Source organism: Schistocerca piceifrons, chromosome 8 (assembly GCF_021461385.2).
Source record: "Schistocerca piceifrons isolate TAMUIC-IGC-003096 chromosome 8, iqSchPice1.1, whole genome shotgun sequence".
NCBI classification, from domain to species: domain Eukaryota; kingdom Metazoa; phylum Arthropoda; class Insecta; order Orthoptera; family Acrididae; genus Schistocerca; species Schistocerca piceifrons.
Window position 1 is genome coordinate 327,830,756 of NC_060145.1, and position 19,019 is coordinate 327,849,774.

At 38.7% G+C, this 19,019-nt stretch overlaps 1 protein-coding gene across 2 annotated transcripts in view; it reads right to left on the reverse strand.

The window, feature by feature from the left end:
* Positions 1-17,798, reverse strand: part of LOC124711730 (SH3 domain-containing protein Dlish) — a 76,858-nt gene extending 59,060 nt beyond the window's left edge. For both annotated transcript variants that reach the window (XR_007005508.1, XM_047241939.1), the window contains exon 1: positions 17,704-17,798. Coding sequence is in view for 1 of the 2 variants with exons in the window: in XM_047241939.1 (XP_047097895.1) it covers positions 17,704-17,752 (49 nt within the window). In the remaining variant the exon portion in view is untranslated. The remainder of the gene's footprint in view (positions 1-17,703) is intronic.
* Positions 17,799-19,019: the final 1,221 nt, after the last annotated feature.

The window sequence follows — 19,019 nt, forward strand, 5'->3', positions numbered from 1 at the left end:
ATGTATCTCATAACTTGCGTCAGTTTACAGAACCAGCCAGCGACTAGTAGTATACAAACCACAGAGAGATTTGTTATTCATAACTGTGTCTGACTTTCTGAGCCCACAAAGGTGGAAAGCGAAGATAGTGTAAATATAAATAGGGCAATGAAGAGTCCAAACATACCACAGCTAATCTACTGTGTTACTCTGGACTTGTGATTGGGATTTTGAACAGTGTAACCTTATATATGTATGAGGCTCTGATTCAGCCAAACTTAACCAATGAGGAATTCAGTGGGCCAAATCACTCAAAGAGGGAAGGAGTATAGCAACACAAGATCAAGCCAGGGTGTGTTGCCAAAATGCAGGATTTGCCAAAACCCGTAGGCTCAGCACTAACGCCACTCCGCAGCTCAGCAACTATAGGCCAGGCACTAAGGCAATGTCGGCATTTCAAGACATTTCAACAGCTCTTGGCAGACCATGTACAAAATCAATGCAGTAACAAGATTTGCCCAGGTGTGTATAAAGCAGCCCACCAGGCTGGACACGTCGCCACAGCTGGGCTTCATACCAGCATCTGCTGTTGTTGCCTTCCACCATGAGGTTGCCAGCATATTTCCTGCTACAGGCTACCATCAGAAGAGGTGATGGTTGAATTGGTGCCCTCTTAGTAACCAAGACATTGAGAATCTTCTAGCACCTAACAGACACTTCAATTGGGCAGAGTGGAAACGCCCCACCAGCAGCATAACAGCGGCATATGGCCGCCACAATCTGAAAACACTGCTGAGGTTTCTTGGCCATGCAAGACATTGGTACTACTAGGTTACCAGCTATCACCATCCTCATGACACAGCTCCATGCCACTGCAACCACGAGACTGATATTTGACCACTTCTGTGGAACGAGGATGCCGTATGACAATGCTGAGTGATGCCACCGGATGAGGGCACACACTTATGATTGTTGTAGCTTGTTGGGAGTAATTAAGAGTTAACATACATGCTGTCTGTTTTGATGTAGCCTTCTCCACTTCTGACTCCTATAGCTCTTGCCAAATCTTCAAACCCCCAACACACATGGTTGGAAAGCCCTACATCCTGGCAACTAGAAGAAAGACTCTTCCATTCCCCTGTAATGGTTATTGCAGCCTTGACCCAGTACACATCGTTAGAAAACTGTTTAGTATGCAAACACATTTTGTAAACATTTTAATACAACACAACAAGGACAAGTGCTGAATACTGAAAAATACAAAGAGCACTAAATGATTCTCAAATCACCCAGGTCATGGCATCCATGTATAAGTTATCATATTAAAACTTTGTGTATTTGTTTGATACACAATATCATGGATTTTGGCCAATTTTTATAATACATATCTCAATAATATTCACAGTAATGAAATCAAATGTAATGTTCTGCACAGTTTTGTTTTTCAATGTTTCCCCTTCTGAAATGCAATGACTTTTTTCTCACACAAACAGCACACATCTTACATAAAAAAATTGAAGCTGGAAAAATGAGAGGATATAACATTTTATGTAAAAAACTGGAAGGGAGGGGGGGGGCAAATAAGCAGAACCTCTCTTTCTAACAAAGATGTACAATAGCAAACAGAAAAGTTTCTTCAGACCTAAACTTTGTCTTTTAAAAGAATAAATTTAAAAAAATAAATTATAATATGAAGTGCTTGGCAGAAGATAATGACGTGCCACAAAATGTAAATAGTTCAGAAGAATGCATTGGAAGTTGTGATTGCCTTCTTTGGTATAAGTCACAAATGTGGCTCAATGCTATTTATCTGCAAGCCCTTCATACATATTGTTCAGATATGTCACTCACTGGAACATAATCACTGCAGGCAAACTGTCTCAACTTACATATCAGTGCAACAACTACACCCAGTCAAGTGTATTATAAGTCAACTGTCACTCAATTTTACAATACAACCACAAACCACTTAGCAACACAGTGATCTATTTTACTGATCATTTTATTCTTAATAAGGACCATTTTGCTTCCATCAATTTAGAAGAGACTTGACTTATACTCTAAGTATGTCCAGTCATTGTGTTGATTTCTACCTGACACAAAATATGGAAGAATGGAGCATTACAAGTGTCATTTTCAGACCAGTAAAAGGATTATGACAACCCATGTGGATGCATAAATGACTGTTGCATCACTTTCCTCCTCATTCTGTTTACAAAGAGCATCTGGACACCAGAAGGAACCACACAAAAAAGCAATATAGCAATTAGCATGCACAATAATTTCAGGCTTTAAATGTTCACTTCGAGAGAAATCAAAAATGACACTGAAATTTACATCATAGCTTAAGCGTTTAATTCCAATCTGAGTTGCAGAAAGTGCTAAGAATGGGTGCATGGATCTAGTTCCAGGAACAGTTCTTGCAGATGAAAAAATGTAGAAAAGCAACTACAAATGTCAAGTAGCTCCTGGTTTGAAATAAAAAATACCAGACTTGCTTTTGTAACAAGCTTTTGCAAAGTACCACCAACTCCACCACAGGGAGATTTATCATGGATAGTTGCATATTCATGATTGCATATATTCAAAAAATTCTTGCAGTTTTTGTACAGTGCAGCACAACCATCTGTGAAATATTCAATATCACTTATAGGCAATTCAACTTCTTGTTTCAAAGCTGCCATACAGTCTTCTGCATTTGACGAAACATGGCTACATCACACACTAAATCATCAGAAATAATTCAGAGATTTTTAGATTGCAAACTTTGGTCTTTCTTACAGTACACACAAACTGTGTGAAGAGTATAACTGCCATTATTCCAGCAACAACCTTGTACTTCGTTTTGCACAACAAAGCGAAAATTTTCACTTAAGTCCACCAACATTAAAACAGACCTCTCTTGCAGAGTTTCTTTTCCCATTTTCAAATAATTACACTGAGATTTTGCAATGAAGGAATGAGGTGCAAGTTTCTCTACCTTCTGTACCAGCAATTCAAAAATGTCTGAGTGTATTTAATTGAAGAACCAAATTCATCCTGTCTGTTGAAACCCACTGGCTATATCAAGCTCTTTCGTCAGGCTCAAAATCTTCTATCTGATTTTACAGGTATTCCTGAAGTAGGGGTGTAGGAGGACATTTGTCAAACAGATGAAACAAACAGGTTTTGTGATTAAGTTGCAAGTTATTACTCACATTAAATCTTGGTAGCTTTTTCTTTTGATGAATTTTGTACACACATACAGAATGAGTACTGTATGCTCCTACTAGTACACACTGTTTTGGGCAAAGATAAGCAAATGTACAAAAGCCTACTTTGTTTTCAGGAAATTTCTGTTTGTGTAGAGAGTACAGTTCAACTGAATTGCTTAAAAATCAGGAAGGAGACATCCTCATTTGCAAACAGGACAGGGTACATGGGGTGGTCGAGGATTGGCGAATAGCAATTGCGTAAAAAACCAGGAATTGGATCCATCATATTTGTAGAGGGGGAATCTCCACTTCTGCAAGGAGACTGTCAATGGGACTAGTATGAAAGGCACCAATAGCCAGACATATCCCACAAAGGCAAACAGCATCAAGTATTTTCAAAGCAGGATGATGATGATGATGATGATGAAGATTAGTGTTTTAGGGTGCACAACAGCGAGGTTATCAGCGCCCGTTCCCAAAAGTTCAATTCAGAGCCGAATCGTGAGAGAATTGGTATTGTTCAAATTGCAAGAATGGACACAGCACATCAAAACAGGGAGATAAAACTAAAAATAAAATAGCAGTACAAACAGGGAAAAATAAGTAACGGTGGCTAAGTGACCACTTACAAATAATGGGTGACCAAACCACTGGACAGCACATTAAGACGTCAATCCCAATATTTTGGGAAGAAGGCCAGACACCACACAAAAACGTAGAACTCTAGCGACACTCGCCTCATTATTAGTTAAAAGATTCAAAGCAGGAGGAGCCACCAAGGCATAAACATGAATACCTGGACCAGACCAAAGTACAGTGAAGATGGAGAGGAGTAGCATGGTCTGCACCCAAAGATGTGAGGGCCAGGAGGTGGAGAACATTGAGCTTCCGCATGCATGTAGTCTTCAGGTGATGAACATGGGGCAGTCAAGTAAGCCTTTTATCAAAAATACGGCCCATGAAACCGGACTGTGCTACAACATCTAGGAGCTGGTCACCTAAATAAAGTTCTAGACTGGGATGTACAGTGGGTTGATGACGAAAATGCATAACCCGCGTTTTGGAGGGAGAAAACTGAAAGCCATGGGAGATGGCCCACGCAGAGGCCCATCAGATGGAGCCTTGGAGCCGGCGCTCAGCAGATGCTACCGAGTGGGAATTGCACCAGATGTAAAAATTGTCACCATACAACACGGGGAAAACACAGTCCCAACAGAGGTTACAAGCCCACCAATGGTTCTGAGGAAGAGCATGATACTTAACACAGAACCCCATAGGATACCATTCTCCTGAATCTGAGGGGTGTTGAGTGAAGAGCAAACTCAAACTTGGAAAAGCCAGCAGTATAAAAACTCCCACATAAAAATCAGAAGGGGACCACGATAGCCCCAGTGCAATGAAGTCCCGGAGTAGGAGGTGCAGTGGCAGGGGTTGCTGCATTAAGGCAGGCAGGTCAATATAAAGATGTGGCCTATCAGGAGGGAGGTAAATGTTGCAAATGGTGATTGCTGGGGTCTTCCGTACTGTTACTGCTATTGCTTGGTTGGTTTGAAGACAGTATCTAGTCACTAATGACATTGATGCAAACCAAACTGCAGACCCCTCCAGACGCTATTCTGGGGCCGGCACAGCTGACAGAAGATCCAATAATCACAAAAAGATGGAGAGTGGTCATCACAGAAGTGTGTTTCCTGAAGAGCAAGATAGAATGCAGCAGAAGAGGAAACGAGTTGTTGAATTTCCAGTAGGTGACTGTAATATCTGCTGCAATTCCACTGGATTATCATATGGTGAGAACCCAAGGTAGACTTATAAAAGCTAAGCAAAGGTCACATCACCAGGTCAGTGATTGTCACCAATGAGGATGGGGTGACATCCATAAAAACTGTGTCTGATTCAGGATGACGAGGAGGGGGCCAAGCCTCCTGGGAAGCCGGGAAAGGCTTGTCCTTTGACTTGCACTCCTGCTTATTCTTCTGCCTCAGAGGGAGGAAGGAGGTGGTATTACTAAGGGAACAGGTGGTAGTGATGTCAGAATTAGACATAGTGAGCTGCTTTGGGGCCCTCCGAGTGAGAGTCCCTCGTCTGACCCAAGGTTGCAGGCTTCCTATCCTGAAAATGGCCAGAAGGGGAATTCCAACAGGAAGCCCATTCCTAGCAGGAGCCTGAGAAGAATGTCTTCCCTGGCTAAGGAGGAGAAAGAGAAGCGATTCCTTGAGGAGAAAGGGATGGGAGCCACCAAGTGTTGGAAAGGGAAGAGGGCCAGATGTGGGGAAGCAGGAGGGGAAGACGTGATGGAGGCAAAGGTAGAGGAGATGTTCATGGGGTGAAGTCTGTCAGACTTCTTCTGGGCCTCAAAGTAGCCAAGACAGTCAAGGATCTTCATTTTCTGAATTCTTTTTTCCTTCATATACACCAGACACTCAAGTGAGCAGGGGGAATGGAGTCCATAGCAGTTTACACAGATAGGCGATGGGTTGCAAGGGTTATCCACACGAGGTATGCAGCCACAGTCACCACAGAAGGGAATGGCATTGCTTCGCGAGGACATGTGGCCAAACTTCAGGCAACAGAAGTAATGCATGGGGGTGGAATCTATGGTTTCACATTGCATCTGTAGACCATTACCTTGACCTTTTCAGGCAGGTTATACCCCTCAAATGACAGGATAAAAGTGCCAGTTTCTATGTGATGGTCCTTAGGGCCTCATCTTACGGGAATCGCCAAAGCGTGCGCAAGTAATGAGTGAATGGGCAAATGTCTATAAGGTACATTACATATGTAGAATTGTGGACAGTTGGGAATGTGAGTCTCACGGGAAGCGTGCAAGAGAAGTCCCTGCAGTCGCGCTATTCATCTGTGTCCTCAGTGGCTCAGATGGCTAGAGCATCTGCCATGTAAGCAGGAGATCCCGGGTTCGAGTCCCGGTCGAGGCACACATTTTCAGCTATCCACATCGAGGTATATCAACACCACCAGTCAGCAGCTGAGGGTTTCAGTTAGTAATCATTTATTCCAGAGAAAAGCTGCATGGTCAACAACAGTAATCTGTTCTTTCGAGAACAGTTACTGTCTTCATATAACTAAGGTGAATAATACCCATCTGGGCCAACTTCAGTTTATACAGCAGTAGTGATTCCACATGGTATTAATTCATACAACTCCTAAATTATTTCAAATTAACTGGCAGTTCTCGACACACTATACCACCTAATCACATTATAATCATCACAACCTATAACCTATAGGCCTAAAATTCAGAAAGTTTTCCAATTTTTTCCATTAACATATTGCAAATTTCATGCAATACTGCACACTGATTTCCTGCCAGATAAATTAAAATATGGTCTGCAACAACAACAATCAATCACTGGATGGATTACAATATACATAAACGTGCTGAAAAGTAATGCTTCTGAATTTTTTTATGTGAAAACCATCCTTTGTTAACATTCTACAACTTTATTCTTCATGTCTGTTTCTCAAGAATGTCACCCCGATGATAAATACATTTCTCCCAAAGAGACACCAATTTACTGATACCTTCATTACAGAATGTTTGAGTTTGTTGATGAAACCACATAACCTCTGCTTGTACTACTTCAGCAATCACCTCTGCTTGTACCGCTTCATCACTATCAAAGTGCAGTCCTCAAAAGGGTTCTTTAAGTTCTGGAAAGAGATGAAGATCAGATGGGGCCAAGTCGAAACTGTATGGAGGGTGGTCGATGGCAGTGAACCCAATACACTGGATTGCTGCTGATGTGACACTGCTCACGTGCGGTGTGGCATTGTTGTGCTGAAGGAGAGGATGTTTCATATATGGATGAACTCTTTGAATTCATGTTTTCTATTTTCTGAGCTGTTTCTCATGCACTGACATAGTTACATTATATACAACGTGCTAGAATTCAGAGACCTCTAACAGCAGAGGACAGCAACTTGTGCCAGCAAAATGGTAAAGTTGATTGAGTAATAAACATGACATGTAAAACCTCAACCAATATTGAGAACCAAACAAAAGATTCACAGGTATTACTTTTCAGTGACTCTTATTCATTTATTTTGCATTCATTAAAGTGCAACTTTGGCTGTGTAACTATTGACCAACTCAAATTTCTTTTTCAGTTACAAAGCCATTTTTCTTAACCTTGGCCTATATTCAGTAAAGTTCACATCCAAACCTCAGTCCATGTAAAACCACCAAAAAAAAGCAAAGTACCTCAGTTTCAAAAGCAGCAATTAATTCCGCATAGCCGGCCAGAGTGGCCGAATGGTTCTAGGCGCTACAGTCTGGAACCACTCAACCTCTACAGTCGCAGGTTCGAATCCTGCCTCGGGGCTTGGATGTGTGTGATGTCCTTAGGTTAGTTAGGTTTAAGCAGTTCTAAGTTCTAGGGGACTGATGACCTCAGATGTTAAGTCCCATTGTGCTCAGAGCCATTTTGAACTTCCGCATAAATATTCACTTTCCTTCACCCTAGGCATCTGTGGAAAACATAATTGCTCTCCAACAATAAATATTTAAACATCTATAACAACACCATCTATCATGCTTTTCTCCTTCACAACTGTTGCACAGATCTTGCCCACATACAAATGTCCCAGACTGTCTCCTCCTCCCACCCACTGACAAATATAACAGCTTCCACTCATAAAAGATTCAGAAGTGCCCCCTTTGTCACTCTATACCACCCAGGTCTCAAATACCTCAATTCATTACTCCACAAAGGTTACGGCTTTCTCAGTGCAAGCCCTGAAACGAGATCATCTCTGATAGCCTTTCTACACTGCCCACAACCACCTTCCATTGCCCTCCTAACCTCCATAACATCTGTATCCTACCCAGACCAATATCCTTACCTCTGCAACTTTTCCTGCCATAAAACTTGCCCCATGCACCATCTGTCCACCTTTTCCTCCTGTCACATCACTTGTAAAACCTACAATATCAAATACAGAGCAACATGTGAAACCATACATGCCATTTACCAACCAAAACATTCACGGTACGACTTTTTCAGATAAAAATAAAAACTGCTAAATTGATTGTCATCTATGACTGCACCCACAAACTCTTACCATGGAGACACCCAGTATACTAGGTGCTTAACATTACTCAAGAGAGCCGAGTTCTTGCCACACCACATTCTTCATCATATGGGTTGTCTGAATCCTCTATACAGAACTAACTTCTCTGAATTCGGGAGAGACAACTTGCACTCTCATTCCTCGCAACCCTTTTGGGATTTAACCACAGGTAACAATCAGTCTATTTTTTTTCTTCCACTGATAGTATTTTTCTGTTATTAGCATTTCATTACTTACCCAGTTTTTATATATATATATATATATATATATATATATATATTTATTTTATCTTCATCCTTCCATCTCTTTTGTTTTTTCCCCCAATACCTTTCCTATTTTCCTCTTAGTTCTTAATAGTGATACACATAAAACTTCTCATTTTACTTCCTCTTAATCCATCTTTAATTCCCTCTCTGTCTGTCTGTCTCCTATCACCTTTGAACTGATGCTGACACACCACCCATGCTCCCTTTCTCTGACAACTATCTTTCATCATTGTCTCCTCAGTTCTTCCGAAACTACCGATATCATATACCAGTTGTATCCCATAATGTACTGATAATGTGGCGTGCCACATATAATGTGTGTGCAAACAGAAAGTGAAGAAAATACTGATGGTACACATTTGATGTTTCTATTACTTTTTGGTATGTAAGATGTGGAGACAGACTGATCTGTAGAGCAGCCCAAGGTCTAGGTGAATGTGAAATCTTAGCTATGGCAACATATTGGTCTGTAGTGTAGCCCAATGTCTATGTTAGGTTGAAAGATGAGTTTAATTGCGAGATGTTGAAGCAGTATTGGACACTTAAGGTAACCTGCACTCCACTATACTCAGTAGTGATTGATTCTTAACCTGGAGTGTGAGTGACCTGCTCCTGCTTCACAATCTTCCGAAATTTCGCTATCCCCTTTTCTCCTCTAAGGAAGAAATTAAAATTTTCAAAAGCTAGGAATAGCTACCTGCATTTTTAAATGTGTATTTTGAGTACTGTAATTTTGTCTACTGAAGGGGTGTACTGACCAACCATTAACACATAACAAAGACTTAACAATTGTTCAATGAGCAATACCTTGAACTTTTACTTTATGCATGTTGGTTTCCTTCTGTTTCAAACTTTATAACCAGTACTCTAGTTCCAGAAGTATGGACATTGTATGCACAGACAGACTGCTTTCAGCTTTCCAGTCACACTGAAGATTTCATTTTGATACATAACGGATGTGACCTAACACTGATGTGTGACATGAGAATTTCATTGCTTTGACTCTAACCAGACTGTGAGGCATTACTGGATTTATGCCTCTGTTTACAGCCAGTTTTAACTTTCCGAATCTGCTATACCTCTTGACATCCATTTGTTTTTCTGGGTCCATACTGTTAAACCTGCTTTGAGAGTTCGCAATCAACTGATAAACATAATATTGGTCAGTTCTTCCTTAAGGACCCAAAAAGAATGAGGAAATAAACATTCCACTGAATAATATCACAGTTACAGAAAAACAATACTGCATCAAAGGACACATTGTGAAACAGGAGTTAAACTCAGCTGGGAGTGTGTCACTGACAATACTTCGAAGTGTGGTTGGGGTCCAAAAAGTGTGCAAACACAATGCCATTTCTAACAGCATTTGAGGAAGATAAATAGGTAAGTCATTGAAGTATTGTCCACAAAAACATCATCATTAATTTTACAAGAAAGCCCTAAAGCACTGCTTCAATCACTCATGCCGACAAACTGAAAAAAACCACACTGCATACATGACTCATTAGTGGAGTTTGCATCATATCTGCTGAATTATATTGTTGCATCACTGCACAAGTGCCACTTTCAGTTATCAGCAGTGCTACCTCAGTTGAGAATACACCCATATTAACATTCCCAAAACAAATACACAACACTAATTAGTGACAAATCTTTGAAGAAATTAATATGTCTAGTACAGGAGTGTGTAGAGGAAATCTATTGCAGATTAACGATCAGTATACAAATATCAGGGAATTTGGAAGTCAAAAAAAGTAAACCCAACTGGAATACGACTGGAAAATATAATGAATGGGCTTGTGTATGCTGACAATTTTAAATAAGTGGCAGCAAAGAGGACTTGCAGTTCACAATAACTTCTTACAGAAAATAGATTTTCAAATTAATGAGGACACAATGGAGTACATGGTCATGAGCAAGGTACCAATGATGGTGCTATATTGACAGTTACTGAAGTGCCTATTAAAATAACAGATATACGCATGTATCGGAAGCAATTTTAGCAAGCAGAACAGAATGGAAATTGAGATTAAGGCAAGGATTGCAGCAGCAAATAAAGAGCACTTTGGCTTACAGGATGTGCTCTGCAGTAGCGCAGTTACGACATGAAATCAGACTAGGCCCTACTAAAGTGCAACACAATATGGCCCTGAAACACTTATACTACAAAAAACAAATGAACAAAAACTGCTAGTCTTCGAGAGAAAGACATTAAGGAAAATATTGGGCCCCAGTCATATGAATGGGATATGTTAGAAAACCAGGAACTAGCAGACCAATACTCACAAAGCTGATTTTGTCCAAAAGATTAAGAAAAGAGGACTGAGGTGGGCACATCACCTAATTAGGATGGAAGAAGAAAGACTACCTATAGAAGGCAGCAGGGGACAAGGAAGACTACAGATAAGGTGGAAGAGGAGAATGGACAATAAAAGTAAAGAACTGAAATGACTGGTGGAGGAATGTACAGAATGCATTCAGTCTCCCAGGCCAAAGTAACAATTATAAAGCAAAGCAAGTAGAAGTCTTCCTCTGCTGACTAGGGTTTCCCATGGGTCGGCCTCATTCCATGGATCTACAGGACCAACTGTTGTCCTATCTTTTTGGTGGTCATCCATGATATGTAACATGTGGCACTTTTACACTGTCTGTGTTGAAATATTATTAGTGACTTCATCTAATTTGTAGTGAGATACTGATCAGTATTGAGGTCTAGTTTAAGTTGGAAGGTTACAGTGTAGCTGAGAAATGGCGACGCCAGTGAATGTAAATATTCAATCTTTATCTGTAGCATAGCTGGAGGTTCATGTTACCTCTGAAGCCTATGATTTAATTTTAACTTTGATTAGTATTAATTACATGTTTGTGCATATCATCCCCTGGAACTGAAATGTTTTTTCCTCCAAACATTCAGTTTCATCAGACTCAAGTGACTAGTATGATACAATCATTATGTTAAATATTTTGCCTAATATTGCTCCTATGATCAAAAAATATTTTTACATCACTGGTTATATACAAATTAGTTTTTGCTATATTATAACTTGCAATGAGGGCTCTCAACAGGAATTAAAATACACTTCATGATTAAACATGGACAGCCCCTCAAAATTTTAATCCTTCCTGGCTTACATAATTGACCTACAATTTGCCAAACTAGATTATGTGTGCAGACTATCCACCCACTGTGCTAGAAAATACATGGTAAAATTGCTCTCCTACCATCTCATATTATGTGATGGCTCTGCTACTATAGGCTACACAATGAATTAGGGTAGCGGTGTTGCCCTTGCCCTACTGCTTTTCTAAGCTCAATTTGGCACCAAAAGCGCCATCGCACCAAACACGAATAACTGACAGTAGTACACAACTATGTACATTTATCTTAATGAAATTATCAATAAATGAACAAACATACTCAAATATACAGTCAAAGCTGAATTTCCATGTGAGCTATAGTGGAACTGGGTAAATTTAGATAAAACTTGTATGCTTGCATTATTCCACAGTGATTATATATCATAACCACTGGCTGGTTTTTTAGTACTTTGAAACAGGTTAAAATATGGTACTGGATCCTCCTTGAAATCTTGGTTGTGGTGGCATACTTTCTAAAAAAAAGGACAGGCAAAGGTAAGTTAGGGATGCTTCTTTTGTCACTATTCATGACATAAGGGTCAATCCATACAAAAGTGGTCCAGCACTGGTGGCTTGGCCATCTCAGAAAATTTTTATATTTGCTGGGTGATTTCCCCAATGTTTAGCGGTCACAAAAATATTTTTTAAGAAATTTATTGTTACTTATTTTGAAATAGCAGCCATATTTGTTCCAGGCCGCATGTGGTTTTTTTTTCATATTTGCAAGCATCTACATTTTTTATAATTCTTCAGGAGGCCTAGTGGATTGTCCTAAGCCTTTCAGACAAAATGCATTTAGTTCAACACGGTCTGGGCTACAAATTAACATCATTATCACTTGTCTGAATGTATTCTTTAATATATTTTTAATAGTTCAAAGTTGTCAGCCACAAATTGAAAAAACTCAATTTTTGAACAGTAGTTTTCTAAAGAAAGATAAATTTCTCAGCTTTAATATTTTTTTCTGCTATTACACTGTATATAGTATCAATGGTGAGCATCTTACACTTAAAAAATACACTATTTTTAAAAATTGATTTTTTTTAATTTTTCCATTTTGTGGCCTGCAATATTATTGTTGGGGGACCAGATAAAAATCTGAAAATTTCACAGTTAATAGATGTTTACGATATCAAACTTCAGTATAAATTTCAACTCTGAGATTCAATTGTAAGTTATGGAAAAAAGATTACAAACACAAGTCAAAAATACATTTCTTAACATCTGTGATATATGGTAGGCTAATAAAATAAAGTATACCAACTGCATAATGTAACACACAACATTACACTAGCTAATGATTATTTGTCAAAACAATGCTGTGGTAATTGTTTCAGCAGGCTAACAATTGCATCTGCAAGTGTATACAAGTCTGATTGTTGTCTTCCCTCTTACACCAACAGTTGTCTAATCAAACTTATTTAGCTCGAAGTTCTTGGTGTGCAGAGAAAAATTGTGTCTCAGTGTTCTGTTGGTGATATTGTTAATGAAGCATGTCATAAAAGTGTGTGTGGAGTGTATCCTAAAGACATTACTTTAATCGAAGATTACAGTGAAGACGAAAAAGTATTGTTTTACTTACGAGTCAGCTCAGATGTCAAATCAACATGCAAGTACCATGAAATGAAATACTTAAAAACATTTTGTCACCTTTTTGGTCAGTCTTGCACGGACCTTTTCGAGAAACATAAGAAACCTAAAGGTCTGCGAGAAATAACATTTGACCAGTATTCTAAAAATAAAAGCCCTTTTGTCAATCTCATACCACGAAAATCACTGTGACCAATATGTTATTCTAAGATATTTGTAATTCACAAGAGAAAGGATAGTGGAACCTCAGATACAGAATTTTGTGACTTATCAACAACCATTAAAAAAGTAGATACAGCTTGTGAAATCCTGGGTATGTCGCTTGCTAGTAAAATTAGAAAACTAAGTCAAGATAAAAGACCAAGTGCCTTGAATATAAAAATTGAGAAAGTGGCAGCTACAGTCAAAAAGAATTTGGAAGTTTCATTTCAAAATACAATTTGTACTAAAACATATGGAAGTTCTAAAACTTCATCCGAATAGATTTGATAGAAAAACTAAGAACTAAATGCAGTACTTCAAACAAAGAGGATAAAATTAAGATTATCAGTTTACTGCCGAATTCTTGGAGTTGAGCAAAAGTTAGTGATGAATTTAATGTGACAGAACGTCTTGTTAAGTTAACAAGGCAATTAGTAAAAGAACAGGGAATTTTACCAGCATTACAAAAGAAAAGTGCATCTAATTTGGTAGATGAAAGCACAATCAATAAAGTTATTAAGTATTATGACGATGACAATACCAGCTGTTTGATGTCACAAAAAAGACTGTTTCTGTGAAAGAAAATGGTTCTAAGAATCAAAGACAAAAAAGGGTAATACTGTGTAATTTAAATGAACTATTCACTGAATTTAAAAAAGAAAATCCTGACATTAAAATTGGAAGATCAAAGCTCTGTGAGTTGAGACCAAGATGGGGTATTGTTGCAGGGGCATCTTGCGCCCATAATATTTGTGTTTGTTTGTATCATCAGAATGTAAAGTTAATGATAGATGGAACCAATCTTAGAGTTGACTATAAAGACCTTTTGGAAGTTATGGTATACAATATTGACAGTTACAATTGTATGATCAAGGGAAAATGTGAAGATTGTCCAGGTAAACAAGCCTTACATGACATGTTTGAAGAATCCGAAGAAGACGATTTGATGCTTGACAATATAAAATACAAAACAATGGGTGACACAAGAGAGAACTGAAATAGTGACAGTCATAAAATAACGAGAAGAGTTTTTTGAAATGTTGGTGGCTAACCTTGAAAATCTGAAAATGCATCATTTTACTACAAAAGCTCAAAGTAAATTTTTGAAAGACAGAAAGCAAACCTTGGCAGCTGATGAATGCTTAGTTCTTGCTGACTTTTTGGAGAATTATTTCTTTGTTGTTCAAGATGAAGTACACGGGCACCACTGGGCAAACAAACAGACCACAGTTCATCCATTTGTATTCTATTGTAAAGATCAAGATAAGCTAACGAGCCACAGCTTTTGTGTCATAAGTGACTACCTTGAACACAACACTACAGCAGTGCACATTTTTCAACAAAAATTAACAAACTACATTAAACATCACCACCTTTCCATAAAAAAAACTGGTTTACTTTTCAGTTGGGGCAGCAAGTCAATATAAAAACAAAAAAAATAATTATTAACACCGCTTTTCATAAAGAAGATTTTGGGTTTGGTTTACAATGGCACTTTTTCGCTTCATGCCAGGGGAAGAATGCTTGTGATGGTGTCGGGGGTACAACAAAGCAAGCTGACACAAAAGCATGTCTGCAGCGGACCGATGACAATCATCATAACACCTCAAGAAATGTTTGAATTCTGTAAAAAACATATCAAAGGCATTACCGATGTTTTTGTACAATGTGAGGAAATACGAAAAGTCTATGACAATGTCTTGAAGGAAAGGTACAACACTTGTCAGAAGATTAAAGGCACTCGATCTTTTCATTGTATTGTTCCCCATTCACATAAGTTACTGAACTGTAAGAGCACATCAACTTCGCCTGGAAGTGAACTTCAGTGTGGAAAACTTGTACAACTGGTTCTTCAAAATAAAGACATAATGGCTTGTGTTTACAATGAACAGTGGTGGATTGGCAAAGTTGATAATATTGACTGTCAAAACCAAGATGTACATGTTGTATTTTATCATCTTCCAGGACCAAGGACATCTTTTAAAAAACTTGAGAAGGATCAAGTTTGGATGCCACTTAAAAATGTACTAAGGAAGCTGTCTCCAATGGAATTTACAACTGTGACTGGGCGAACTTATAATCTAACACCCAAACTGTGAGAACAAATTTCTCAAATGTTCAATGAGCAATGTACTAAAAACAAATAACAAGAGAAAAATATAATGTAATTAGTAGGATTATTTTCAATAAAAAAGTAAGTAATCATAGATATGTTCAAATTATATACTGTAATTGATATATTTTATTCCATAAGCCTAGATATCACAGATGTATTTTTGACTCGTATTTGTAATTTTTTTCCCCGTAACTTCCAACTGAATCTCAAAGTTGAAATTTATACTTAAGTTTGATATCATAAAGGTCTTAACTGTGAAATTTTCAAGTTTTTATCTGTCCCCCAACAAAGATATTGCAGGCCACAAAATGGAAAAATTAAAATAATCTATTTTTAAAATAGTGTATTTTTTAAGCATAAGCTGCTCACCATTGATACTCTATAAAAAGTATCTATACTATATATATAGTCTAACAGCAGAAAAATATTAAAGCTGAGAAATTTATCTCTTTTGGAAAACTACTGTTCAAAAATTGAGTTTTTTTTAATTTGTGGCTGACAAATTTGAACTACTAAAAATCTATTAAAGAATACATTCAGCTAAGTGATAAGGATGTTAATTTGTCACCCAGAATGTGTTGAACTAAATGCATTTTATCTGAAAGGCTTTGGACAATCCACTAGCCTACTGGCTCAAATGGTTCAAATGGCTCTGAGCACTATGGGACTTAACATCTATGGTCATCAGTCCCCTAGAACTTAGAACTACTTAAACCTAACTAACCTAAGGACAGCACACAACACCCAGCCATCACGAGGCAGAGAAAATCCCTGACCCCGCCGGGAATCGAACCCGGGAACCCGGGCGTGAGAAGCGAGAATGCTACCACACGACCACGAGATGCGGGCTACTAGCCTACTGAATAATTGTAAAAAATGTAGATGCTTGCTAATACGAAAAAACGCATGCAGCCTGGAACAAATATAGCCACCATCTCAAATTAATAAACAATAAATTTTTGTAAAAAAAAAAATTCTGAGATGGTCAAGCAACAAATTACTTTGTTCTTGGGCCACTTGGTATAGGTTGACCCATACAGGACAAACACAAGCTCATTTGGGCAAGAACGGGGAAACAACTCAGTCAGTGCCATGTTCAAGGAACCATTACAGCATCATACGAAGTGATTTTGAGGTCACACAAAATACCAAGATCACAATAGACAGGCAGGGTTTCAAAACCAGCAACACTGAAATGGATGACTGATGTCATAATATCTGCACCATCTGATTCAATCTGATGTGCCACGAATTACTGACAAACGTTCCAGTTTGCAGATATGTAGCTAGTGATGACAAAATATATGCCTTTAGGCAGACACTAGATAGCAGCTCAAGTGGAGTGCGTACCCATAGAACATGTTGATATGTGCAGAAGTATTCTAACAGCATACCCTTCAAGCCTGCAAATCTGCACAACTACAAATAAGGGATTGACATCTATACACCACAGTTATCAGAATAGACATTCAGTCACGATAAATCGCAAAATTAATCCAATACAATGGAACAATGTTAAACGATTAGCTGGTCTAGTATTATAACGTTAAGAACAAGTGAATAGTGATAGAGACTTGAAAATTGAAAAATCGTTGTTAAATAGAGCATGTAATGCTGACAAGAAAAGCTGTCAAACATCCACCATAATACTACACACTGAAATACGATTCAGTCATAGCAACATCATTCGTTAGCCAAATGGTGCAGAATGAATTGGATGTAATGTTTAGGAGTTAATGTAGCAACGTAGGCGACGGAGAAAAAGCAACAATGGCATTCGTCAGTGGCATTCAGCAGAGTTACTTATGTTCTGTAGTATATAATTTAAGATTTTCTTATTGTGCCTCGGCTACTTTCTTGAACACCAATCGGGTACTTCCATCGAAGTAAAACGAGACCGTTCCTACATAGAAAGTCATGAATTAAATCCAGAAGCCGACAGTTTTTTCAACAGGCCTCAATGATAGATGCTGAGCTATCTCCAATCAAGGAAACGATCTAATCACCATAAAAATGCAATATTTTCGGCCAGTAAACACACTATTTTAAACACGTAAGGTTAGTTGAATCTTGAGTCAATAACAATCCTGTTAATTAACTGGCATCGCTATTTGAAACTGACACTTACTTTTCTTCTTCTTTCCGCGGCGTATTCTCACAGGACAAAGAAAAGCCATAACGCAACCGCATTATTTACCATACACTTTCGGCCATTACCCTTACACTATCGACAGTGACAGATATCGATATCGGAAATTCCATAGCTATAATTATAGAATCGACTTCCAGATCGAATACGGAGTGACAATTGAATTTCAATCGATCGTTGGAAATTGAGGTTTGGGCCTGACTGTGATTTTGGATTGGATTGTTTTGGAGGAGTACACCAGACAGCGAGGTCATCGGTCTCATGGGATTAGGGAAGGACGAGGAAGGAAGCCGGCCGTGCCCTTTCAAAGGAACCATCCCGGCATTTGCCTGGAGCGATTTAGGGTAATCACGGAACACCTAAATCAGGATGGCCGGACGCGGGATTGAACCGTCGTCCTCCCGAATGCGAGTCCAGTGTGCTAGCCACTGCGCTACCTCGCTCGGTCCTGACTGTGAATCGTACACGAATAGCCGAGTGTCATGTGACGTTCACCCCGACCAAAGTGCAACGAACTATAATGCACAAAATTTTTAAAAAGGCAGTTAGGGGACTATTCGTGCAAATCGGGAAATTCGGGTTCGAGTCCCAGTCCGGCACAAGTCCTCATCGTCGACATTCACTTTTACAGCTGATCTTATTCGCACATGCGAATACTTTGCATGTACTTTTGTCAGAATGTCTGCTGCCAGTCTATTGATTGGTGTATAATTCGCTCTAACCATCTTTTTAACTAGCTGATGAATGTAATGGTACCTTGTCACTATGTGTTTTGATCGTCCATAACATCCTGATTCATTAATAAATTTGATAGCTCTTTGGTTATCTATTTGCAAAACAGAAATCAGGATTTATTAGCAGCTGCAATTTCTTTCAGAAATTGATCTAACCACATAAATGATTGGCACTTGCTGCGACATATTCTGTCTCCATTGAAGAAAGAGCAACATGCTGCTGCAATTTACTTTTCCACGCTGCTGGCCCTGCAATGAACTTAAGTAGGATGCCACTTGTTGATCATCTTGTGTTTCTGTTCCCACCAATACAAGCATTACTAACAATTTTCATACCAGTCAAACTTAATCTCATCTATTATTATAATTTATGGTACTTGAATGTTAGCAATGTTAATGTGCTTATGTTGATGGCTCTTGATCCTCGATGTGGCATTAACAGCATATGATAAGTCTCGTACCTTGTGTTTAATACATCAAACTAGCAACCATTTCTTGATAGAGTTCATTATTATTACGAGGGGCTAAATCACCTGGTATCCATCCTGGTTCAGTTGGTAA